The following is a 27,681-nucleotide window of genomic DNA, read 5'->3' on the forward strand; positions in this document are numbered from 1 at the left end:
AAATTGTTCAGTCAGAGGTCCAAGGGAAGGAGACAGAACGGGACTGGTGAAGGAGACCGAGCTTTGGTGTCTGAGACGGATCTGGGGGAGAAAGTGCCCCAAGAGCACTTCCTCTGGGGAAGGAGGGGCCTGGGACTGTGGAGTGTAGCAGATTGGAGAGAAGGCTTACACTTGGCAACTTTGAGGTTCTATAACCATAGGAAGAATTCAGGCCCAGCTTAGGAAATGTTTCCAGAAATATTTCACCATTTGCAATTTTTAGATTTAAGTTTCATGAATTAAGCTTCAAGGATACAATCATTTATGTATAGCTCTACAGGTAACATTTATTCTAGTACTCCTCTACAAACTTACTATCAATATTCATTTTTACTCTGAATTTTTTGAAGTTTCACATTGTGTGTACAGGACATGTTGATTGGTATAGAGTGGATTTCTTTTAACATCTTGTAAAGAACATCAGTTTTATGGTACTTTCTCAGTGGTCCAATGGTTAAGATTCTGTGCATCCAATGTAGGAGGTGTGGGTTCGATCCCTAGCGGGGCGACAACTAAGATCCCATGTGCCACACAACATGGCCAAAAATTTTTTTAAAAGATTTGGAAAAAAAAAGGGAACATCAGTTTTATTGTAATTTCACACAAAGAACTATTCTAGAAATTTGACTTTGAAGTTGAGTCAATCCAAAGCAATTTTTAAAATCTCTTTAGACTTCATTCTTAGGACCTATTTCTCAAGGGTTTCTATGCATAAAATTTTAATGTTTTTACATTTTATTTTTACTCATTAGTTCTTACTTTTCAAAGAATGTGTTCTGTTATCTTTAGACTTTAGTAATTAAATTACCTAATTTAGGTAGATTTCTTTCTACAATCCATACCTGCATATTGCCTCTTATATGCTCATTTTGGTCCCTCTGTTTTGGTGTATGATTCATCTTTTAGTTGAAAAATGCTGGGTTCTTTCATCACAATTACAGTCATTGGTCTGATAATCCTATGAGTCAATCTACACGAAACAAGAAGCGCATATCAAACTCCTGGCAGGTTTAGTTAAAATTAAAATGCATGCTCAACTGTAGAGATTGTCAAGTGTGGAAATAATATTTGTCCAGCTGGACAGCTTTCTTTTGTAGTTGCTAAATGAAAGTTGAGATTCTGTCTGCTCCTTGAAAGCTTCTGTGTCATGAAGGTAATTTGGACTGTTTGTGGTTTGACAGGGATTATTAAAATCAGATGAAGTGAAGGGAAGCAAGTGTGAGAAAGCAAAATTGACACTGACACTCTCTATTATTTGCAGCTTGGATCATGATGACTATGTTGATATGATAGATTCACTGTTGAGATATGTTAAGCAGCAAATAAAGTAAAAAGCAAGTATAGTGATGGCTTTTCAGATTTAACATGAAGAAATCCAATATTTACTTTCACTGATTGCATTTTAAATAGATTTTCAGGTCATTTCATATGAATTTGTTTATAACCAACAACACATTATCCGTCTATTGAACTGTAGAATTAGGAAGTATACTGCAAAGGCAGTATAACAGAAAATTAAACATTAAAGAAGTAGATCACATGATTAAAATAATAGAATTTTAAAACTAGAAGGGTCCTTACAGATCACTTTTATCTAATTTCCTTTTTTGGTAGATGGAAACTAGAAAGACTTTTAAAGTATCACATTTAAATGTTATTTGAAAACATACATATTTGTAAAATCCTCATTTTTCACCACAAATATATTTTATCTTTTCACAGTATTTTAAAAAATGATTTGAGTTGATAAAATTCATTCCAAAATAGTGTAATCCACAATTGTAGATAGCTTTTTTCTGTTTAAAGATAATACACAGAGTAAGTTATTATGGTTATATGTTTTTATAAGTTGTATTATCTACATTGATGAAGTAAATACCTTCCATAAACATATTTTTCTACTGAAAGCATTATTTGTAGAAGGAGTTATAGCAAAAAGCTATTTCATGGTGTTAACCAAAGGCAGTTAGAAAAATATAGCTAAATTTGATGAAATTATTGTTGTTTAGTTAGTAAGTATTGTCCGACTCTTTTGCAATCCCATGAACTATAGTCCACTAGACTGCTCTATCTATGGGATTTCCCAGGCAAGAATATTGGAGTGAGTTGCCATTTCCTCCTCCAGAGGATTTTCCTGACCTAGGAATCAAACTATAGTTATACATATTTATGTGTATGTACCCACACCCCTACATACACATAAATATGTATAACTAAAATCTTCAGTGGTATTTAGGCAAGGTAGTGAACTGATCTGAATTGGTTTGTAACGTGAGAAGTCTAATGTCCGTATGCACTGTAGATAGCATCCTGGTGATACAGTTAAATTCAGCAGTTCTAACTGTGACTACCTGGAGACTACCTGGAGTTTGCACAGTCACAGCAAGTTAGTCTTTGTCCTACAAGACTGCCCCCATTTCAGATGTGAACAAGTGAGGTCTGTACTGGATATACTGGCTCTTCCTGGCTGATACAAATTCAGGGGCTCCCACAGGTTCAGTAATTCATTTGAATGACTCACAGAACTCAAGAAGTACCATACTTATGATTACAGTTTTATTAAAAAGGATAAAACTCAATAATAGCCAAATGGAAGAGATACATAGGACGAAGTAATGAAGAGGGTAGGAGTAGCAAAAACCAAATACAAATTTCTTATTATACCCCAAGATGTGAGTCTTGGAGACCAGATAGTGTTCCAGATTTAGGATGCTGATACAGAAAGAAGGCGAAGTTACATTTAAGAGCAGTGGTGACCATTTAATATATTAGCAGGAGAAAGGGTCAAAGTATTTGATGACCATCTAAAATAGAGGTCAGCAAACATTTTCTATTAAAGGCCAGATAGTAAATATTTTTTAGGGTTTGTGGATGACATATAGCTACCCTAGCATATTCTTTTTTTGTTTTTAATTTTTACAACATGTTAGAAATGTAAAAGCCAGTCTCAGCTTGCAGGCCATAGGAAAGACAGACCATGCCATAGTTTCCTGACACAATACTAGGCATGGGAGAGGGAGATTAGATAGGTGGTGACCCTATAACATGGGAAGAAAAGTCATTTTAAGAAAAAGATTTTGAATTAAATTTTGGACATATTGAGTTTAAGAGATCTTTGAATCAGCAAAGTGCATTGTCTAGTTTAAGTACTTGGATATGTATGTGACCATTTTGGAGAGTTAGCGACATACGCTTGAGATAACAGATCAAAGAGGTTATGAGAAGCATGCCGAGTAAGAAGAGAACCAATAATTCCAGCATGAGATGGATAAGAAGAGAAGCATAAGACAAAGTTCTCTATTCCTCTTTCCAGTTCAGGCAAGGGAAATAAGGAGAGTTGAGAATGCTATACAATGAAACTAATAGGAGGAGATTTTTGAGGTATGAGGAAAAAAATCCAATGAACAAAAATAAAACAAAATTGCTTAAATTAAAATAAATCTACAACAGTTAAATTACATTAAAAAAAAGTAATTGCTTTGAATGAAAATGCTCAAGGAAAGTGTTCAGAATGAGAAGCAGGTCTAGAAAGAAAACTGTGGTGAATATCAGTGTTCAACATCAGAGATGAGAGAGGAGCCAATCAAGATGTTTATTTGCTTAAATAAAAACTACTCTTGTTAATTTGTACAAACAGAAGTGGCTGTTGGGCACTTAAGCAGGGAAAGGATTTATCATGAGTATCTCACAGAACCAAAAAGAAACTGTTTGAACAATCAGTGAGTCAGAGGAGGAAAGGAACTGGGCAATTACAGGGGCCTCCGCCAAAATAATCCACTTACCTATGTACCCTCTCTTGGGAGGCTGGAAGTAATGTGATTGGTTTACTACCAGTGATTCCCTGTTCCTGCCTTCATTCTAGATATCATAATTCATTTAGTATGCACCTGATGGTTCAGCTTGCGTCAGATTTCTAACCCTGAATCAATCAGTTATGGCCAGGAAAGCTGGGTCCTCTAGCATTGAAATGCACCACCATTGTATATCTGATAGTATATATGAGATTAAAAAAAAGAAATGTGAGCTGGCCAGCTACCAAAGTGGGGACTCCTTTGAGGAGCCTCTGAATAAACGGTGTAAGAGACTAGACGGGAACTAGGAAGGCATAATACTAAGGAAAATTGACGAGAAAGAAGACAACTTTAAGAAAGAATAGTCGTCAGTACCAAGGAGTGCAGAGACTAAGTAAGATAGGGACTGAAAAATAGTTTGTCAATTTCCGTATAAAGCCAGAGGCAGAAACCAGATTGCTCTGGGTCGAGAAGTGAGGGATAAAAACATAAGATTAAGATATATGGGCTGCTATTTTGAGATGCCAGGCTATGAAAGGAAGGGGATCTAAGGCGGGTTTTGTTGGTTTGAAACTTGAACATGTTTATAGTCAGCTGAAAGGGATATTGATGATGGTAGGAGTAGTTGATGGTAATTGATGGTGCAAAGCCCCGAAAAGTCATAAAAGGGTATTTTAATGGATGGATTTATTTTTCAGATTGATTTAATTAATTATATTACCAAAATTTAGGAGAGTAGTGTCACATTAATTTAACTAATCAATAATATTAACAGTTTAGGATAAATTCTTCAACTTCTAACTTCTTTAGAAGCACCCACTTCAATACAAAATGCATGCTAAGTTCAAAGCATTCTTGCCTAATTATTAAAATAGAGTTTCTTAAAAATATAATTGATATCTCATAAACTGCTTATTATCCCCATTTGCTACATAACACTCCTGCTTTTTTAAAAGTGCTTCAATAACTTAAACTTTCTAAGGCAGATGTACTGTTTTCCAAATTACTAAGGTTTTCCTGTACTTGAAAATTCATAAGTTAATCATAACCCCATAATTTGTGACATTATTTAGTTCTAATCTCAAAATATATAATTTTATGATTTTTAAATCATGTGAAATATGAATTCTAAGCTATAAAAAATTATTTAAATTAAATTCATTTTCAATTATCTTGATTTTTACTGTAGTATTAAAGCAAGAGATGCTAGGATTGCATGTTGAAAATTATAAAGAGTTCTCAAAATGAAAATATTTTCTGGAAAGAGAGGTGCACTGAAAAATATAGCAATGTCAATTTGGGGAGTAAAGCATATGACAATTAATTCTGTTTGCTTGTCAAGTTACAGTAGTGTATTCTGACTGATCCTGTCAATTTCTACTTCATACATACACATATATAAATTACTAATAGAGGAGTTAAAATGAAGTATTTTATATATTTTATCAAAGGGGATCTTAATAGCTATAATATGTTAATATGAGTACTTACTGGATGTATATCAATATTCTAGCTCATATAATTATGATAATCAGAACTTCCACAATAATTAGTAGAAAGCACAGCAGTCTGGGGAAGAGCTATATATAGCTGAGAGTTGCAAAAATAAATTGAAGAAAATAACAAGTTCATTTTTTCCTGTTATAAGACTTAAATGTATAAGGTATTTGAAATGATTATCAGCAAAAGGAGATCCATTTGAGTTGTTTCTCAGTCTTTGGGGAGGCCAAAACAGTAAAATTTCAACTCTGAATAATTGATGAAAAGAAATAAATTTTTGGCAACTCTGAAATATCATAGGGGAAGATCTAGCCTTAAAAAAATAGAACAAAAAATTGGAAATTACATAGGCTTCATAATGAATGAAATTTATAATTGTTCAATAGAAAGCTGTTAAATATATATGGCAAGTCAACATGTGTAAGATAAAAAGGTATGATTTTATACAGAGAGTTTAAAACATTGTGAATTAAGGACAGACAGCCTTCAAAGCAGTCTGAATCCCAGCTTTGCCACTTCCTATATAAGTGATCTCAGGCAAGTCAGCAAGCTCTCTGTGCCCCAGTTTCTACATCTTTATTATGTAGATTATAATAGAACCTGGGCTTCCCTGATGGCTCAGTGGTAAAGAATCTTCCTTCCAGTGCAAAAGATGTGAGTTCAATTCCTGGGTCATGATATAGGAGTCCCCTGGAGAAGGAAATGGCAACCCATTCAGTATTCTTGCCTGGGAAATCCCATGGACAAAGGAGCCTCTATAGTCCATGAGGATGCAATAGAGTTCAGTACGATTTAGTAACCAAACAGCAAGTATAATATTACCTGTTACATGGGATTAAAGTCTTAGTCATTCAGTCGTGTCTGACTCTTTGTGACCCCCATAGACTGTAGACTGTCAGGCTCCTCTGTCCATGGGGATTCTCCAGGCAAGAATACTGAAGTGGGTTGCCATTTCCTTCTCCAGGGGATCTTTCTGACCCAGGGATCAAACCTAGGTCTCCTGCATTGCAGGGAGACTCTTTACTGTCTGAGCCACCCAGGGAAGTCACATAGGATTAAGACAAGAATTAAATGAGTAATTAGAACAATGCATGGCTCATATAAATGCTACGTAAGTTAGTTGTTATTATCTTTAATATATTTAGTCATTATACCTTTAATCCATGTCCCAATAAATGAGTTCACTGAACTACATAAAATTGTCAAGATTTAATAAAAGTTAAATTTTTAATTATATAATGTTGGCAGGATTTTGTGAATGATACAGGAAGAAAACTTTCTGACTAGATGTGAATGGAAAAGTAAAAATGAACCAGGCCAGAAGAAAAGGCTGGTTCAGATTTAAGGATGATGGCCTGGTCAAAGTTTATTTTCACTTTGCTTCTTTATCAAATCAGCAAATTTAAGCCAAACAAGAATATAGTACAAATAATACAAAAAATACCAAGGATACACGATGGCCATAAAGATATGATCCCTAACATCTCCTTTTTCCTTGTGGAGGCATAACGCCCACAAGTCAGTTGGTCTCAGACATCTTTTGTTGTGTAAAGACTGTGTCAGTTCAGAGGAACCCAGAAACAGGGGCTGATTGGTTTTTTAGAATATTTTAGGGAGCTGCAGGTTATGAAATGGAACATCAGTACAGGGCATCTTCCTGTTACGGTGAAAGAAGGTCTTGCTGCTCACATTTCCTTTTTTCACATAATATTTCTTGCTAAAGTTATAAATTCTGCTTTAGCTTTTCATGTAGTAGTCCTGGGGAAAGGGAAGAATTAAAACTAGCTCTGAAAGTCTGGGATACAGAAAAAAATGATGGTATTGATGAATGAATGAAATAGTCCATGGGTAGAGTTAATTTGAGGGGTTCAGAAATATATCATTATCCTACCATTTTTTAGAATACAGCAAATTTATGGCTGGAAGAAACCTCAGAGCCATTCACCTCATTTTATGAATGAGGAGCCTAAGCTCCATCCCTCTGGAAAGACTGAGTGATTCAGCCAAAGTCACAGAGGCATTGGCTGACCAGGATCAGAAGTCAAGTCTATTGATTCCTTGTCAGTGATGTTTAGAGTTAAATGCTGTTTTATTACAGAACAACATTTTCAAATGTGTTGTTATATGTGGTACATATAATTATTTTTAATTGATCAAGATATCCCACTTCCTTACTGTGATATTTAACCGTATTTGTTTTAGGCTAGATCATAATATTGAATGGTAAGGCTTCACGTGAGCTAGAGCATGTGGATATATTAACTCCACAGTCTGTCCGTAGATATGAAAGCCATGTGACTCTGCTCCCTGCGGTTTCTCACAAGAGAAGAAATCACATGATCCAGATGTTTCCTTTACTAACTAAATTTCAATGTGAATTTCTTCCCAAGGGTTGTCTTTTCTCTTTCACTCCTTTTTGATCGTGTAGATCTTAAGGAGAATGGCAATCAGGATCTTTATTATTGAAGAAACCATAAAAAGATAACATAAGAACTCTAACCATTTTATGTGTTAAAATAAAGAAGACTCCTTAGGATAGAAAGGTATCATTTTAAAATGTGTTAAAGGACAAGTGAGAGTCCAAAATTACTTTGGTGTGCTTTCTTTTGATCACATAAGGTTTCGTTAGTTTTATTGCTTTACTGTAATCTCTTCTGGCAGTGCTTGTAATATTTTCATGTTTTATTATAGTCACGGTTCTTAGAAATTTTTAACTCAAAATGTTTTCATTTGCCTATGGCTGAAATTTGACCTACAGATATTTGGCTTAGATATAATTCATCAAACATAACTCATCTTTAAAAGGCAATAATTAATATTATATCAGGTGCTAATACTTGTCTGAAATATTAAACAGTGGCCTTAGAAAGCATTGCTACGAACAAAGCTAGTGGAGGTGATGGAATTTCAGTTGAGCTGTTTCAAATCCTGAAAGATGATGCTGTGAAAGTGCTGCACTCAGTATGCCAGCAAATTTGGAAATTCAGCAGTGGCCACAAGACTGGAAAAGGTCAGTTTTCATTCCAATTCTAAAGAAAGGAAATGCAAAAGAATGCTCAAACTACCACACAATTGCACGCATCTCACACGCTAGTAAAGTAATGCTCAAAATTCTCCAAGCCAGGCTTAAGCAATATGTGAACTGTGAACTCCCTGATGTTCAAGCTGGTTTTAGAAGAGGCAGAGGAACCAGAGATCAAATTGCCAACATCCACTGGATCATGGAAAAAGCAAGAGAGTTCCACAAAAATATCTATTTCTGCTGTATTGACTATGCCAAAGCCTTTGACTGTGTGGATCACAACCAACTGTGGAAAATTCTGAAAGAGATGGGAGAGATGGGAATACCAGACCACCTAACCTGCCTTTTGAGAAATCTGTATGCAGGTCAGGAAGCAACAGCTAGAACTGGACATGGAACAACAGACTGGTTCCAAATAGGAAAAGGAGTACATCAAGGCTGTATATTGTCACCCTGCTTATTTAACTTCTATGCAGAGTACATCATGAGAAACGCTGGACTGGAAGAAACACAAGCTGGAATCAAGATTGCCGGGAGAAATATCAATAACCTCAGATATGCAGATGACACCACCCTTATGGCAGAAAGTGAAGAGGAGCTAAAAAGCCTCTTGATGAAAGTGAAAGTGGAGAGTGGAAAAGTTGGCTTAAAGCTCAACAATAAGAAAACGAAGATCATGGCATCCAGTCCCATCACTTCATGGGAAATAGATGGGGAAACAGTAGAAACAGTGTCAGACTTTATTCTTTTGGGCTCCAAAATCACTGCAGATGGTGATTGCAGCCATGAAATGAAAAGACGCTTACTCCTTGGAAGAAAAGTTATGACCAACCTAGATAGCATATTCAAAAGCAGAGACATTACTTTGCCGACTAAGGTCTGTCTAGTCAAGGCTTTGGTTTTGTATGGCTATGAGAGTTGGACTGTGAAGAAGGCTGAGCGCCGAAGAATTGATGCTTTTGAACTGTGGTGTTGGAGAAGACTCTTGAGAGTCCCTTGGACTGCAAGGAGATCCAACCAGTCCATTCTGAAGGAGATCAACCCTGGGATTTCTTTGGAAGGAATGATGCTAAAGCTGAAACTCCAGTACTTTGGCCACTTCATGCGAAGAGTTGACTCTTCGGAAAAGACTCTGATGCTGGGAGGGATTGGGGGAGGAGAAGAGGGGGACGACCGAGGATGAGATGGCTGGATGTCATCACGGACTTGATGGACGTGAGTCTGAGTGAACTCCAGGAGTTGGTGATGGACAGGGAGGCCTGGTGTGCTGCTATTCATGGGGTCGCAAAGAGTTGGACACGACTGAGTGACTGAACTGAAACAGTTCTTTTAATCTTATATATAAAGTGATCAGAAACATTATAGGAGAATGAACATTTATAAAGTGTTATTGAATGGAAAACAAAGTTATTATACTTGAAAAAGTTATCATCCCACCTTTAGTTAATCATAGATTAGAGTAAGAGACTTCATTCATTGTGTAAAATTACCGTTGTGTCCCTAATGACAATTTGTAGGAACATAAAGTGAAAGTGAGCTCACTCAGTCAGTCGTGTCTGACTCTTTGCAGCCGCATGGACTGTAGCTTACCAGTCTCCTCCATCCATGGGATTTTCCAGGCAAGAGTATTGGAGTGGATTGCCATTTCCTTCTCCAGGGGATCTTCCCGACCCAGGGATCAAACTTGGGCCTCCTACATTGTAGGCAGACGCTTTACCGTCTGAGCCACCAGGAAAGTCTCATAAACAGAACATAAACAGGAACAGAAACAGAATATAAACCTGTATCTCTTGATCTATAACTTCATAACTCTTTCCTTTTTCCCCTTAAATTTTTTTTTTAAAGGTAATTCTATCTTTCTGAAGTACCACTGAAATATTTCCCAAATTACATTGGTCCCTCAATAGTTGGCCTTCCTACTGTTGAGGTCATCGTTATCTTTTACTTAGAATGTAGCAGCGGGTTTTTCTACTGGCCCCTTTCTTGCCATCTTATTACTGTTCCTTGAGAGGAAGAGACTGTTCAATCACTCTCTCTCTGCTCCTTCTGGCACAGTGTCAGACACAGTGGATGCCCACCACAGACTACACGTGAGGAAATGGGAAGTTTGGTGCCTGCTCATACTCCTTCATTGCTTGTTTCTTTCTCATCACAGTCCCCTAGTCATCACTGCCATCCTAATAGGATGACTTCTAAACCCAGGCTTTAGAGTGTCACCTGCCTGTGCTCTCCCTCCTTTATGTATTTCTCACGTTGGTCCTATTCATTCAGGTTAATTTCCTCATTAGTTACAGTTAGCCCATCAAGTTTTCATTCATCCAGTCACACAGCATCTTGAGCATCACTGCCTCTGTAAAGGTGACTCTCGGTTCTTTCGTCCTTCGTCACCTCGACACCTTAGCATGCATATGGAAGCGTCACGCCTGTCTGTCGTATGACATCCCGAACCCTCCTCATTCTGGTACCGTATCATTGTTACCAGACTGCATTCCTCTCTAATGTCATTCCTTTATAAAGAAAGTCTTTGTATATATTGATTACCTTTTCCACTGAGATTAAATAGGGCAAATCGTGCAACCACGTAGATGGGAATCCTTCAGAATCCTGGTCACCAACCTCATTTGAAAGATTCATGTGTTTCAGAACATGATAGTTTTACTCCAGAGCTGATTTCAGTGAAGGACAGAGCATACATATTCAATGCTGAAATCATACAAAACAACAGATTTCCTTTTAACAAGCATTTGTAAGCACAAATACAACAAAACAATACAAAAATTTTGATGAAATGGTCATAGTCAAGAGATCCTGAGGAATTAAGTAAGGTTTGAATCAGATTTTGAAAAAAATGATAATTATGAATGGCAGGAGAGAAGTGTTAAGGTTGGGAGATATTTCAAATGAAGACATACAGGAAATGTAAAATAGGAGATTGTATACCTCCTGAGAGCAAGACTAATTTTTTTAACGATTTTCCTAATTATGCATAAAATGATAATTACTTATTGTAAAACAAAGGAAAATGCTAAATATGGAGAAGAAAATAAAAATCAACCATAGTCTATCCTGTTGTCTAAGGATAACCATTTTAACATTTTGGCTAATATCATTTCTATATTCTACAATGTTTTATATGCAGTAACCAATTGATTTCTCAACAAACCAGCAATCTCAAGTTTTAAAACCAGACAGGTCTGGGTTCAAACCCTACCGCTAACACTGGGTAGGTATGTAACATGGATCTCTTTGGGTTCCCTCCCCATAAATGAGGATAATAACTACTTTTAGAGTTATTATGAAGATTAAAGAAGGTGATATAAATAAAGTCCCTTATATGTAGTAGATATACAGTATAGTATATCTGTACAGTAATGTATAGCAAATTATATTACTTGTTTGCTATTATATTTAAGCTAAGTTAACACATATTTTCTTTAGTTTTATGTGGAATCTGAAGTAATGAGTCTTTACAATACTGGCAAATTGGAGCAACTCTGAACAGAGTATTTATAATTTGTTTCATTACAGAGAAGCTGACTACAAACAAAACATTTTCCAAGTCTGAGTTCTCAACAAGAACCATCAGCCGTTCAAGTATTTCCATTACAAAAGTGGACTTTTCTTTTCTTGGCAACACTTTTTGAATAACTCATCATCTGAAAAATTGATTACCGAAAAAGATTTTAAAATATACAAATATATAAACTGAATTCACTGTTAGTAATATTGGCTGTTGGATTTAAACATGGCTGTTGGGAGCTTCCCAGATGGCTCAGTGGTAACGAATCCACCTGCCAGTGCAAGAGACACAGGAGATGCAGGTTTGATCCTGGGTTGGGAAGATTCCCTGGAGTAGGAGATAGCAACCCACTCCAGTATTCTTTCCTGGAAAATTCCATGGACAGAGGAGCTTGGTGGATTATAGTCCATGGGGTCACAAAGAGTTGGAGATGACTGAGTGACTGGGCACACAAGCGCACCCATTCTGGTAATAGTTGAGCTCCTAGGAAGACAGGAAGATGTCAAACTCATTGGTATATGGAAATATTGAGGTTTTGTTGTCCTAAAGCATAACTTCTGGTGGACATAGCATTACCTACCACTTAGCTTATAGTTTTGGGGATTTTTTTTTTTTTTTGCCTGATTTCAAATTAATGTTAAATATGGCATATTATATACCTATAATATAATTTGTTTTTAAATAAAAATTAAACCTTTTACTGCAAAATATTTTAAGATAGGAGAATCCAAGTGTATGAGGATTTTTTATATTTTAAAATGGTATATCCATGGTTATTCTGTATTTGGAACTAATTGAGTTTCAAATGATAAGTCTTGTGATGCTATGGACTGCTATATTGAAATGTTTTTGTTAAATGTTTTTCTCTTAAATTCTCTGAAGAAAAATAAAAGCTTTATTCCAAAACTACTTCTCTGAAGTGCAGGATAAGAACCTATGAGAAATCTTTAGCTGTTTCATTGTATGAAAAGAAATTACTTGTGTTTATTAATAATTAAAATTTCAAAGCAGCTACCCTTGCTCACAGTGGTCTCTGAGGCTTCATGGTATACTCTGCAGCTCTTGGTTACAATGAGAAGCGGATGCTCAGGCAGTCTGTTTCTTTTCAGTTTTCAAACCATAGAGGTGTGAAAATTGGGTCACATCTCATGAAATTTAAATAACAAAACGGTCTACCCAGATTAATAATAATCCTACTTCTTCTACTGCTATATCTTGCCTATAAATCAGAATTTAAATTTTGGGGTTAGTATCACAACTTGAGGGGTTTTTTTTCCTTTCATTTTGGGGAAACTGACATTTTTTATTCTTATTCCTCAGGATGGATTGGGGAGATGAATATCCCCACAATTCTTTTGACCTACATTGTTTGTTAAATTCATTTCCTGGAGACTTGGAGTTTAAGCAGATCTTCAGTGACATTGATGAAAAGATAGAACAAAATGCTATAAGGTAAATATTGTTAATTTTAAAACAAGTTGGTTTCATGTTTCATTTACAAGAACTTTTATTTAGTCTACATTTAGTGTTTCCTGCTCTTAAGAAAATTTTAGGATTTAATTATCATTAACTTTCCTCAAAAAATTAATTAGACCCTTCCCTCTAGGATATAAGATGATTTTTCTTATCTGATTACTACTTTAAACAAGGCTAAAAAAAGGCTAAAAATACAGGCACTGCCTTCAAATAGATAAAGTTTGTTGAACTACTGTTGTTGGGGAGGAAGAAATTTTCCTCTACCCTTCTAGGTTCTTTGCGTAGTCTAATAATTAAATTGAAATGAGACAGATGAACAGGAAAGACAAAAGTGTAATATCCTGTATTCATGGGAGAGACTCAGAAAAACTGAGTAGATGGCCAAAGTGGCCAAAGTCCTCATCCTAAATACCATTCTCAGCTAAAGATGAAAGAGGTTGTTGAGGGTGGGGAGAATCAAGCATGGAAAGTTACCAGGAAAAGCATCATGAACAAGGGTGAGGTTGTTGCGCAGGTTTAAGTCAGTGCCTTCTCCACTGATAAGAGATTCTGTCATCCTCCTCTGCCTGGTACAGTGAAGGCGATACCTTTACAAATGGAGACTTTTTCCTTATGAATGTGAATGTTTCTAACAGAGGGGTAACTCCTACTTGGTTTTCAGATTATTTACTTTATGTGTTTCTTAGAAAACACACAGCTTGGTATAATTTAATCTGCCAAAGAGGCATATTTTAGGGTGGCAAATTTTAGTCTCCTCAGTTCTGTTCAGTTCAGTTGCTCAGTCATGTCCGACTCTGCGACCCCATGGACTGCAGCATGCCAGGCCTCCCTGTGCATCACCAATTCCCAGAGCTTATTCAACTCATGTCCATCGTGTCCGTGATGCCATCCAACCATCTCATCCTTTATCATCCCCTTCTCCTCCTGCCTTCACTCTTTCCCAGCATCAAGGTCTTTTCAAATGAATCAGTTCTTTGCATCAGGTGGCCAAAGTATCCAAGTTTCAGCTTCAGCATCAGTCCTTCCAGTGAATATTCATGACTGATTTTCTTTAGAATGGACTGGTTGGATTTTCTTGCAGTCCAAGGGACTCTCAGGTCCGTGTAGTCATAGCTGTGGTTTTTCCAGTAGTCATGTGTGGATGTGTGAATCTGAGCCAACTCTGGGAGATGGTGAAGGGCAGGCAAGCCTAGAGTGCTGCAGTCCACGGGCTCCCAAAAAGTCAGACACGACTTAGCAACTGAACAACAGCAATGCTGTTCATGATTTCTTAGAGCTTGCCAGTATTGACGGCCTGCATTTTCATTAATATGTTTAAACATTATCATTTGATAGATAAGCATGGGTATTAAAATTTTAAAATTAGATATTCAAAAAATGGTGGTGTAGGGTCATGGATTGCTTGAATTGCTGAAAGCAGAACATTAAATTATTTTTATGTAATGTTTGTCATATTAAGTCTCCACACTTAATTGGAAGGCTAGCCAGTCCATCTATGTGAAGTTAGTCTTTATCACCTACTCCAAAATCAGTGTTACTGAATGCTGGAAGAGGGACTTCCCTGGTGGTCCATTGGTTAGCAACCTGCCCGCCGATGCAGGGGACAGGTTCAATCACTGATCTGGGAACTAAGACCCCACATGCCTTGTGGCAGGGAGGCCAGTGCACCACAAGTACTGAGCCAGTATACTCCAGAGCCTGTGAGCTGCAGCCACTAAAGCCCATGTACTCTAGAGCCAGTGCTCCCCAAGAGGAGTCACCAGAACAAGAACCCCATGTACTTCAACTAGAGAGTAGCCTCCACTTACTGCAACTAGAGAAAGCCTGTGTGCAGCAACAGAGAGCCCCGTGCTCTGCATCAAAGACACAGCACAGCCAAAGATAAATGAATTACTTAAAAATAAACAAACAAACACTGGGGAAGCAGGAACAGCTAAGCAAATTTCCACTAGTACATATTCTCTGATATAAAGGACTTTGTCTTCATATGTATTTGTGGACCCTCGGGTCAGTTCTGGAGAAGGCGATGGCACCCCACTCCAGTACTCTTGCCTGGAAAATCCCATGGATGGAGGAGCCTGGTGGGCTGCAGTCCATGGGGTCGCAAAGAGTTGGACACGACTGGGCGACTTCACTTTCACTCTTCACTTTCATGCATTGGAGAAGGAAATGGCAACCCACTCCACTGTTCTTGCCTGGAGAATCCCAGGGACGGGGGAGCTTGGTGGGCTGCCATCCATGGGGTCGCACAGAGTCGGACATGACTGAAGTGACTTAGCAGCAGCAGTAGCAGCAGCAGGGTCAGTTCATTCACTGCAATCCTTTTGACCAAAGATTCTAATAATTCACCTCATGTTGAAACCATGTAACTCAGATTCGGACTTGAACCCATGGTCTTTTAATTAGAATCACTCACCTGGTGTCTGGACTTACTTGTCTCAGGGCGGAAGGAATTCAATGAGAGGCAAAGTGATAGGCAAGAAAGTAGGCTTATTAATATAGGACACTTGTTGAGAGAGTCATTTCCTAGGCAGGTTGATAAGAAGTCTAGGGGTCCCCAAGGAGAGGGGTCTGGAGGAAGAAAGGACAAACTTTTTTCCTTCTCTACATTCCTTAGGATTATATAGCAACAATGTATTATGCCTGAGGACAGTCTCTGGATTAAACCTTCTGGCTAATTCTGTAAATTATGGGAGTAGACCTGCTCTTTACAAGGATTATATAACAACAATGTATTATGTATTCTGCTTGAGGACAGTCTCTGGATTAAACCTTCAGGCTAATTCCGTTATCTTAAAATGTAAATTATGGGAGTAAGTCTGATGAGGTCTTTACAACCTCCAGACATTCTTTTGATTTACTGGAGAATATATAACTCCATTGTTAACACTAGCAAGGGGGCACTCTTTCTGCCCATTCTGATGCCCATGTCAGAAGCTTTCTCTATCTCCTTTACACTTTAATAAAACTTTATTACACAAAAGCTCTGAGCGATCAAGCCTCGTCTCTGGCCCCGGATTGAATTCTTCTCCTCCAGGGGCCAAGAATCCTGGCGTCGTGATTCAACAACAACCTTTCATTGTGAGAGATGCAAGCGGGCCGGCAAGGGGGCTCTGCCCTGAGGATTAAATGGGCTACATTTGTATAATCAAAGAAAAGTAGGGGAGGGGAGAAGGCTGCCTTTTCCCTTGTTCTTCTAGTAAACATCAGAAGTACATCACCTTTTTATCTGGTGGGAGAATGTTTGACCCTATGAGGTCAAACTAACTGTCATAGCAATTAGTTAAACCAGCAGAAGGATGGTAACATATCCTAAAATATGTAGAATCATCTCAGGTTTCTGTATAATGAGAGTCTCCTACTTTGGAATGTTGTCCTTCCTTTAAGTTCTTGTCCTTGGTCCTAAGTATCTTTTATCTTGCTGAACTCAAACCAGCAGAATGCAGGCCTCTTATTTTGTTTCTTTCACTTAATGACCTGGGGCATATCTTGTGCTTTTATTTATCATTTTACAGTTAAGCAAGCCTGCTTCATGTATAACATTCTGATAGGTTTCTTAAGCAATTGTTAACCTGCAGTGATTTCCCAAAGTCCTCTTGGTTTTCCTCTCTATCTGTAATCCCTCCTGGGACTTCCACAACTACCAGTGTAACTATCCTACTCTGTCCCTGTCTGTGTAGGTTACAAATAGGCAAACCACAGTAAAAATGTCTATTATCAAATGATGAATAGTGTTTCCTTTTTAAAAATTTAAAGTATAGTTATGCACTGTCAAAGAAACTGAACTGAGCAAGTGAAATTATCCTGCAGTTTTTTCCTCATGTTTAATTTGAGAATACAGTTAACTTTTTATCATAACAATGGGCATAAATAACTTAAATTCAAAAAATAGCCTATACTCCAAAATTTTTTTTATAAAAAGCAAGAAAGTATCATATTGCTGAAGAATTAAAATTAAAATCTTCTCCCATTCTGGGAATCCTCTCCACAAAGGCTGAAGAGAAGGAAAACTCTTCTGTTATTCAACAGGCTTTAAATCAAAATGTCAGAAACATCCCAGGCGATCTGCAAAGAGATTGCAAAAGCAGAAAGGAATCACAGCCCTTTATATAGGCTAGTAGGTGCACCCATTTGGAGAAGGCAATGGCACCCCCCCACTCCAGCACTCTTGCCTGGAAAATCCCATGGACGGAGGAGCCTGGGGGGCTGCAGTCCATGGGGTCTCTAAGAGTCGGACACGACTGAGCGACTTCACTTTCACTTTTCACTTTCATGCATTGGAGGAGGAAATGGCAACCCACTCCAGGGTTCTTGCCTGGAGAAACCCAGGGATGGCAGAGCCTGGTGGGCTGCCAACCGTGGGGTCGCACAGAGTCGGACACGGCTGAAGTGACTTAGCAGCAGCAGCAGCAGGTACACCCATTACATGCAATACATATTTTCATGAGAAACAGTATCTGTTGTAGGAAAAAATGGGGTGCCGGAGGATGGTCATGTCCCCGGTCCCCAGAGAGTTCCAGGTCCTTGGGACAGCCCACCAAGTGAGGATCCTTGGCTTCGTGTAGGAAAGAATTCAAGAGTGAGCCGTAGTAAAGTGAAAGCAGGTTTATTTAGAGAGATAGACCCTCCATAGGCAGCGTGGGGTCTCTCAGAAGGCATAAGCAGCGTTGATACATGAGGTGGTTCACTTTTCCGGGCTGGGTAATTTCTTAGTCTAATGAGTGGGAGGATCATTACAAGTATTTTGGGGAAGGGGCAGATGTTTCCAAGTATTGGGCCACCACCCACTTTTTGGTCTCTACGGTCACCTCGGAACTGCCCATGGGTGAATCTTTCAGTGTATGCTTGTATGTTACAATAAACACATAATGAGGCTCAAGGTCTATTGGAGTCGTATCTTCCACCATCTCGGGCCTAGCAGTTTCTAGCAGGTCTTTGTGGTCCCCTGTTTCTCTTAATGGTTGTTATCATTCTTTTAATGGTTGTGCCCTGCCTCCTTCCTTCCTGTTTCATAACCAGCCTTCAAATAGAATTGACAGCACAGTTCTTCACACGTGGTTCATCCTAACTTCACCATGGTTAAAAAGCACCTGTGTAAGCTAGTTGGCATCATCCTGAAGAAAAGCAAACTTCTCATGTCTTTATGATAAGAAACAGTTTTGCAAATTGAATCAAGGTACCCACTGACATTAGGCTGCTCCTTTTCACAGACGCAGGGAGATAGTTATCTCCTTTGGTGTTTGTGTTTTGAAAGGATGGCTCCTAGTTTTTTGAGAAAGACAGTCCTGGCTGAGAAAGCTGACAAAAGATCTATCTAGTCTTCCAAGGGATACATTTCAGAGAGATGAAAAAGTACTTACATTTGCAGTTTCTAAGGTAAATAAGAAAAAGAAGGAGAGGGAAACCTTTCCCCTTATTTTCAACAGGGAGAATTAAGCTTCTTATTTTTAATTTGTAACTACCATTAATTTATATGTATATACATACATACCCATATAAGTATATATATCTTAAAAAAAAGCATAATATATCATTTTTAAAAAAACATGTATATGTGACCTAATCACACTATAGAGAATATGTATTATAATTTATATATGTGAATATAAAATCACTATATTAAACTTCAGTATAATTATGTATTTATCTAATTTATGTATTCAATATTATATATGTGTATATTGATTGACACAGTTTCTCACCCAAAGGAACTTATAAATGAAATGAGTATGAGCTTAAATAGATTAACAAGTCACTTATCCTTATTCTAGAGAATTTTTTTTTAAGCAACTGATATTAAGAAAAGTTTTTTAATTGAAGTACAGTTGATTTACAACATTGTGATAGTTTCAGGTATATGGCAAAGTGATTCAGTTATACGTATATTGAGAGAGATGATTATATTAAAACAAAATTTAAATATTTTCTAAAAAGTGACTTTCTTTGTTCCTAATGGCCTTGCAGCTCCATCAGAACAAATCACTGAGGGACTTCCGTTGTGGTCCAGTGGTTAAGACTACACTTCCACCTCAAGAGGCGTGGGTTCCATCCCTGGTCAGAGAACCAAGATCCCACCTGCCGCAGGGCATGGCCAAAAAAAAAAGACAAAATAAGAGATTAGAAACAAAACCAAGTCACTGAGCTCTGATGCTTTTATCATAGACAGTTTCATTTTTATTTGCTAAACCATCTACAGTTATTTCCTGTCCTACCTGGTCAATAAGAAATCATATTGAGAAGTAAAACAATGATTAAAATATTGTACTTTGCCATCATAAATTGTCATTTAGGTCAAAATTCAGATGTTAGTATTAAAAAGAAAATATGACATGGAGTATAAGGATATAATTTTTAAATTAAAAATATTTTATTGCCTATATATTAAAACAAACCTAGAGTAAAACCACCTCAAGTGACCATTGATCTTCATGGGGGACAAAATAAGGGAGAGCTGTACGTGCCGTGTGCTACATTTAGAATCGAGTCTATTTTTCATCAAATTCAATTATGTTTTTATTATACTCTAGAGAATAAACATAATAGTATAGGGTGTATATATTTTTAAAAAATAAAATACTGAATAATAACCACGTTTCAGAAGAGTGTAAATCATTTATGCACTCATTTATTGCCTCCTAACAGAATAGCTTTTAGAAAATTGTATGTCATGACGAATCAGTTATGCCACACTTACATTGCAGTAGTTGAATTACCCTTGGCATTTTTGTATTCTAACAGTTCTATTTATCTCTCAATGGTATACACTGAATAAGTAATGAACATCCATATGATATGGCTTTTCCCAATACTTTTAAAGAAGAAAACATTAGTAATTCATTTTTAAATATGGTCTTTTTCCTTACTCTTGAATTTTTAAAGTTGTGTTTCTAGCAGTGACCCTGAATTCTAAGTGTGAATTCCTTCCCTCTTTTTAATATCATCAGGTTTTATGAGCCACAGGGTGTTTTGCTTCCCAAAGCAGTGATTCACCAGAATGGACTAGAATGCCCAGAGGTCACTGAACCTTCACCTGCCCTTCAAGAGAGGCTGTCATTCTCCCAGACCATTTTCATTTTCACATCCTCATTTGCATTCAAGTCAGAGCTAGGTGACTCTTAGGTCTGACAGTGGAAATCAGTGACGGTGAATCACTTGCTTCTAACACATATCAGCGTTGGTAGCAGGAAGGTAAATAACCTGCCAAAGAGGGATACTGTGAATGCTGTATCCACAGACTCACCCCAGTAACTAAAAACCACACGTAGCACTAACATCTTTTTTGAGCTGAACAGAACTCTAATAAGTTAATAATAATAATAATTTAGCTTAACACAATATTGAGGCATAGAAGTTGTCTTGGGCTTACAATACTGATTGTAATCATTACTGATTTTTCTCCTCTTAATGTTCAGTTGATAGATATATCATTAAGAGTTTCTTTTGCCTTTCTGTTTCTTAACTATAGACAGTATTTGTGTGTACCTCAGGATGTAAGTTTTGCTGGCACTGTGCAGGGTTACTCCCCTCCCCCGCTTTTTTTTAAATCTAGGAAAGAACAAGAAGTACTCCTGTGGATAATATCATTGATCTTGATCCAGGAGAGGTAGGGTCAGAGTGGTAGGGGAGGGTGTTAACTTTATATTGTGGCAGAACACTGGATAGATGGTTTCTATAAATTTAACCATGCTCTCTGTTTCAAGGTGGCATATTAGACCAGTTTCTTCTCATCATGATCTGTCACCATTAGCTCCATTATTTGAAGTCTAGGATGTTCCAACTTCTTTCTCCAGAGTCCTGTATTGTATGCCCTCAAAGCTTTCATTAGACCTCTGCTTCAGAAGACTGAGATAAGTAGCGTGAAATGTGGAATCAGTAGCTCTATCAGATGATCATTAAGAGATTCTTTCAGGTAATGCATACATTTTAGGTGTTCAACAGGTTTTAAAAGTATAATCTTTATTTTTAGGTGAGTTAGCTTTACTTACTTTTAGCCAAACAGGCCTAAGACAATAAAGAATCACCGTTTAGGATATTCCAATAAGAAATATTATTGTATTATCTTTCCATGAGAAATAAGGAAAAGGAAGTAAGTGTCTTCCTGTCTATAAGCTGTTTTCATAGCAAAAGTGTGAATAATATTGTACTAAAAATGCAGACTTGATTAGGAGGTTGAACCAGTAATAGTAGGCCACTATTCCACAGGGAGTGTCAGAGTTAATGGTCGAGGGGGAAGTAACCCCCATCCCTGAGATGCCAACCAGAGGTGCCCGGTGAAGCCAGCTCAGCTATGAGGACAAGAAGAGGGGAGGGAAAGCTAGAAGGAGACTGGGCCCTGGTAAGGAGATGTAGCTTGTGTGGCTGGCCCCTCTTTCCTGCCAATGACTAATGCCTCGAGAGCTAACTCAACCCCAACAGCTTTCCCTGGAAAAGGGCTTCGTCAAGGATTTAGCAAAGTAAACACCTTGTCTTAAAAGGATCACTAACGCCACACCTTTTGCTAATCAGTCTTTATTCTAGAATTATGACTAGGAATATCGTCTTATGGGACTTGGAGAGAAGTTGAGTTGGGAAGCCTGAAAGCTGGTCTTGTTATCGTCTTTATTTTTGCTTTAAAGGCTAACTGTTCTGCACTGTATTCTCATTGCCTAAAACAGTCCTGGCACAAAGTAGGCTAGAGGTTAGACATCTACTGTGCCATTCCAGTATTCTTGCCTGGAGAATCCCAGGAACAGAGGAGCCTAGTGGGCTGCCGTCTATGGGGTCACACAGAGTCGGACACGACTGAAGTGACTTAGCAGCAGCAGCAGTGTCTGCTTTAGCTAGTGTGACGTTAGATGAGTGGAATGGGATACAAGAAGCTATCATCAAGTGCTAGTTTTCTCTTCTGGTAAATAGTTTACATTATAAAATGATACATACTCAGGAAGAATTGCAGACAGTAGAGAAAGACAAATACAAGGAAAAGGTGTGTATGGAAGGGTAGAGATGAGGAAGTTTTCAAACTCCTCTGACCCTCCTCGTCTTGTTCCTCAGAGGTAACTTACACCAATGAATTATTGTAGAACTATCCAGAAACGTTTTTTATATATAGACGTGTGCACCCAAAAATATATTCTCCTTTTTACACAGATGGGATTTGTGTGTGTACTTTACTTAGATTTTTTTAACGTATTTTAAAAAATTTCTTCGCATGCTAAGTCAATTCCCTCTTGATAAGCATTTACATTATTTGTAGTATTTCTGCTGTTACTGCACACACACATGCATACATGTGTCCTTCCTTCCTTAGGAAAGGTTATGTGATGGTTTCTTAGACGTTGTATAATTAGCTGTAATAAGCTTGTTCCTCAGCAGGCCTTCCGCTGTTTTCTCTCCTATAAGCAGTATATAAAACTGTATGTCCTGCCTCCTCACAGTGTGGCCATACGTATTAATTAAACCCTCAGTTTGTAACTTGCAGTCAAATCTGACTGGCTTAGTGATTGCATGTATCTGGGCAATGAAGATAAAGATGTAGACTAGATGTGTTCCTGATACAGTCTGATTTTCATTATTATATACATTCTCCTTCTCTTTTCTGTTTTCTCTTTCTCAGGAAGAGAACCAAGGCAATCATCCAAAAGTAAATGCTGGTGCAGATTTCTCACTTTTTCTCCGGTTTTCAGTTTGTGTGGTTTCACTGGGATAAGTCACATTCTGACTTTAGTAACTATGCTAAAATATGAAAGCTGGGAAGCCTCCATAGATAAAAAAGAAAGCACATTAACTTACTCTTGCTTGCCATGGATGTTAAACTGCCATGTCCTAATACAGCTGTAGAACATTTCTGGGAAATGTTCTTTATGTTGTTAACAGAGCCCTGTGCTACTTCCATGGAGCTCCTATTTACATTATGGAAAGGGATCCCAAGTCATATGGTATATGGTATATGATGCCAGGCTCACTCCAGCAATGCCAGGACTACCCCACCATTGAATGGAAGTTGGAGGGTATTTCACAATTGGTTGACTCTTTTGAAAGTGCTTTAGATTTTTTAGATGGGCGCTTGCCCTACACTGGTCTGAACTTTGCTGAAGCAATCTGGACCATTCTAAAGCCTCTGTAAACATTTGTGGTGAGGACTGGTGAGAATAACTCTGAAGAAAAAGTGGATTGACAATAGATGGGACTCTTGGGAGGCTATTTATTTAGTCCAGATGAGAGATGATAAGATCCTGAGCCCCTTCTTTCACAATAGGAATGGAAAGGGGAAGATTCATTTGAGAAGATTTAAGGAGAGTGTTGTTAATAGGATTTGGGATCAAGGATGTTTTTTTCCCTGAGAGTACAGTTAAAACTTTTGAAATAACTGAAACGTATCTGAAACAGAAAATAGCTTAGCAAAAATATATAAATTTGCTAAATTTCATTGAAATAGTTGTCTTATAAATTCTTTTCTCAGCCTTTTAAGAAACGATCTAAAAACATCTTTGTCTTAGGAAAGTAAGTTTTCATTTCGTGGCTGACTTATGGTTTATCAGTCTCTTCCCTATTAATTACCTGTTAATTCTGAGGAATTTTATTAATCTCCTTAGATGAGCTAGGTTTATCTAAAAGCCAGAAAATTCTTATTTACTTCACAGCTAGTTCTTGGTGTTTTTAAATATATCATAGTATTGAAAAAACCTTTTCCTTAGACTGAATTTATGTTGGTAAAAAGTATAAACAAGAGCAACAAACATGTAAAAGCTTAAAAAAGCTTTTTAATGTTTCCATTTTCCATATTGTAGATACAGTCTTGAATCTCTGCCATGGCACCTCTACCCTGCTCTAAAAAATAAAAATTCCCACCCTTCTATGAAAGCACACCTCTGTGTCCTCTAAAACCTTTACATTGAAGAAGTTCTAATAATTTTTACTGGTAGAACATATGTTTTTTTCCCCTTTGAACTTTTTTGTGTGACTGAATAATAAAGACTATGAGTATTAAATTCTGAAAGAGTTTTTACAGTAAGCTTAAGCACCACGATTATAATTATTCCCTTTTTCTCAGTTCCTCTCCCTGTCCTCAACCGCACCACCCCCAGTATTAATCAGCTCTTGTGCAGTTGTTGTTTAGTGATGTCTAGTTACAGAACATCTTTATCCTTTTGAAGTAAAATAGTGCATATATACATACACACATACTTACATGTGTAAACATGGTTGTGACCAAAATAATAATAATAATAACTTCATGTTTTTTATTGTCTAAATAAATAGAGTTTTAAAGTGACCCAGCCGTGAGATTAGATGATCAGCACTGAATTCTCAGGGGTCAGTATCAGGGACTTCTAAGCACAGTGATTTGGTTAGTTTTCTTAGAGCATCAAATCCTCGCATATAATCTCCTTTTCTATAGGAAGAAACCTTTTCTGCACCCCGCTAGAGGCACACTGAGTGACTTACCTCCTATGTATTTCCCCTACTCAGCACTTCGTACACACACCTCTTATAAAGTCTTACTGAGTGTAGTTCTTCATTTACAGGCCTATCTCTCTCACTAGAAAGAATTCCTTTAGAGATGGGACCATGTCTTATTCATGTTTAAGTCCTTAGCATATATCACAGTACCTGCCACATATTCAGGATTCAGTTAATGTTTATCGGATATGCTTTCATTCAACAAGTAATTTTCCCACTCAAGGAACCTAGGATTGAATGTTGAATAAGAAAATTATATCCTTTAAAAAAAAAGCATGCTGTATGTTGCATCTTAGAAATGGTTTATAAATTGATTTATACACAGCCGCTCAGTAATGTATCCGCTTGCACACATCATTAACTTGGATAATTCAGAGTCATTATAATTAAAGCACATTGGGGTTCAGATTTATTAGGAAGTGTTGAGACATATGAAGAGGCATAGAGAATACTGTGATAAACATTCTGTGCTCATGATGTAGTATAAGGAATAAAACCTTACCTCTACAGCTGAAACCTCTGTGCATTTCCCCAGTCTCACCCCACTCCCATCCCCACCCTGCATTTGGTGATATTGATCATTCCAGCACATTTCTTTTTTCTTTTAAAATGCATGTATGTAAGTATGTATTTAAGATGTAAGACTTACGTATGTAAGACTTCCCTGGTGGCTCAAACGGTAAAGCATCTGCCTACAATGCGGGAGACCCGGGTTCAATCCCTGGGTTGGGAAGATCTTGTGGAGAAGGGAATGGCAACCCACTCCAGTACTCTTGCCTGGAGGATCCCATGGACAGGGAAGCCTGGTAGGCTACAGTCCATGGGGTCGCAAAGAGTCAGACACAACTGAGTGACTTCACTTCAAGTATGTATTTAGTATTAAAGTAGAGTTGATTTAAAATTCTTTATTTGTTTCAGGGGTATCACACAGTGATTCAACATTTTTATAGATTGTGCTCCGTTCTCTAGCACATTTCTTTATACTTTTACTATGTATGATTATAATCCTGAACACTGTGTGTGATCACATGACATGGTTTGTATTCATTTGTACCTTTTTTCCCATAAACATTACTTTTGTTAGATTCATCCATGTTGATAAGTGCATTTCTAGTTCATTTTCATGACTGTGTTTCATGGGATAAATGTAATTATTTAACCATTCTCTCTACTGGTGGGCATTTAGGATATTTTCAGTGCTTTTAATATTACAAATAAAGTGAGGAATATGCTTTTAGAAAGTCCTTGCTAAACCAGCTAATGGTGTACATTTGGGAATTTAAACTATTTAGGACAGAGATTCTACATCGACATTAGGCTTCTGACATTTTTGATCAATAAATGTGTTAATTGGATTTCTATTTGCTGAATTACCTTGGTTATAATATCACAACTGACCTTGTTTCTAAAGACAATTAGAAGCAACTTAAGCAGAAAACAACTTCAGTTCAGTTCAGTTACTCAGTTGTGTCCGACTCTTCGTGACCCCATGGACTGCAGCACGCCAGGCCTCCCTGTCCACCACCAACTCCTGGAGTTTACTCAAACTCATGTCCATTGAGTCGGTGATGCCATCCAGCCATCTCATCCTCTGTTATCCCTTTCTCCTCCTGCCTTCAATCTTTCCCAGCGTCAGGGTCTTTTTCAAATGAGTCAGCTCTTTGCATCAGGTGGCTAAAGTATTGGAGTTTCAGTTTTAGCATCAGTCCTTCCAGTGAACACCCAGGACTGATCTCCTTTAGAATGGACTGGTTGGATCTCCTTGCAGTCCAAGGGACTCTCGAGAGTCTTCTCCAACACCACAGTTCAAAAGCATCAATTCTTTGGCGCTCAGCTTTCTTCACAGTCCAACTCTCACATCCATACATGACCACTGGAAAAACCATAGCCTTGAGTAGAAGGATCTTTGTTGACAAAGTAATATCTCTGCTTTTTAATATGCTGTCTAGGTTGGTCATAACTTTCCTTCCAAGGAGTAAGCGTCTTTGAATATCATGGCTGCAATCACCATCTGCAGTGATTTTGGAGCCTAAAAAAACAAAGTCTGACACTGTTTCCCCATCTATTTCCCATGAAGTGATGGGACCAGATGCCATGATCTTCGTTTTCTGAATGTTGAGCTTTAAGCCAACTTTTTCACTCTTATCAAGAGGCTCTTTAGTTCTTCTTCACTTTCTACCATAAGGGTGGTATCATCTGCATATCAGGTTATCGATATTTCTCCCGGCAATCTTGATTCCAGCTTGTGCTTCCTCCAGCCCAGCGTTTCTCATGATGTACTCTGCGTATAAGTTAAATAAGCAGGGTGACAATATAAAGCCTTGACATACTCCTTTTCCTATTTGGAAGCAGTCTGTTGTTCCATGTCCAGTTCTAACTGTTGCTTCTTGACCTGCATACAGATTTCTCAGGAGGCAGGTCAGGTGATCTGGTATTCCCATCTCTTTCAGAATTTTCCACAGTTTGTGGTGATCCACACATTCCAAGGCTTTGTCATAGTCGATAAAGTAGAAATAGATGTTTTTCTGGAACTCTCTTACTTTTTTTGATCATCCAGCGGATGTTGGCAATTTCATCTCTGGTTCCTATGCCTTTTCTAAAACCAGCTTAAACCAAAATAAAGACAAGTGTCATGTTATTTCTGAAAAACTAGATGAAGATCTTGCATCATTTAAGTCTATTGATATATAGACCTCATCCCATCCAAGATTACCATCTCTATAACCATCTTCATAACATATATGAAAAATAATGTTACCTTTTAGGTGTTGAAAATGAATTTTTAAATTATTTTTGACATTAAAGAAGAAAAAATTGCCAAATTACATTACAAACTGACATTCATCTTAAATTTTGAAAATATTCATTTGTATAATAATTAGGCATTAAAT

General features: G+C 37.5%; 1 protein-coding gene across 2 annotated transcripts in view; it reads left to right on the forward strand.

The window, feature by feature from the left end:
• KIAA0825 (KIAA0825 ortholog) overlaps positions 1 to 27,681 on the forward strand; it is a 397,136-nt gene that overhangs the window by 13,825 nt on the left and 355,630 nt on the right. For both annotated transcript variants that reach the window (XM_013965785.2, XM_018050038.1), the window contains exon 2: positions 13,193 to 13,324. In XM_013965785.2, the coding sequence (XP_013821239.2) occupies positions 13,194 to 13,324 (131 nt within the window). In that variant the 5' untranslated portion in view covers position 13,193. The remainder of the gene's footprint in view (positions 1 to 13,192; positions 13,325 to 27,681) is intronic.

Source organism: Capra hircus, chromosome 7 (genome assembly GCF_001704415.2).
Source record: "Capra hircus breed San Clemente chromosome 7, ASM170441v1, whole genome shotgun sequence".
Taxonomy (NCBI): Eukaryota; Metazoa; Chordata; class Mammalia; order Artiodactyla; family Bovidae; genus Capra; species Capra hircus.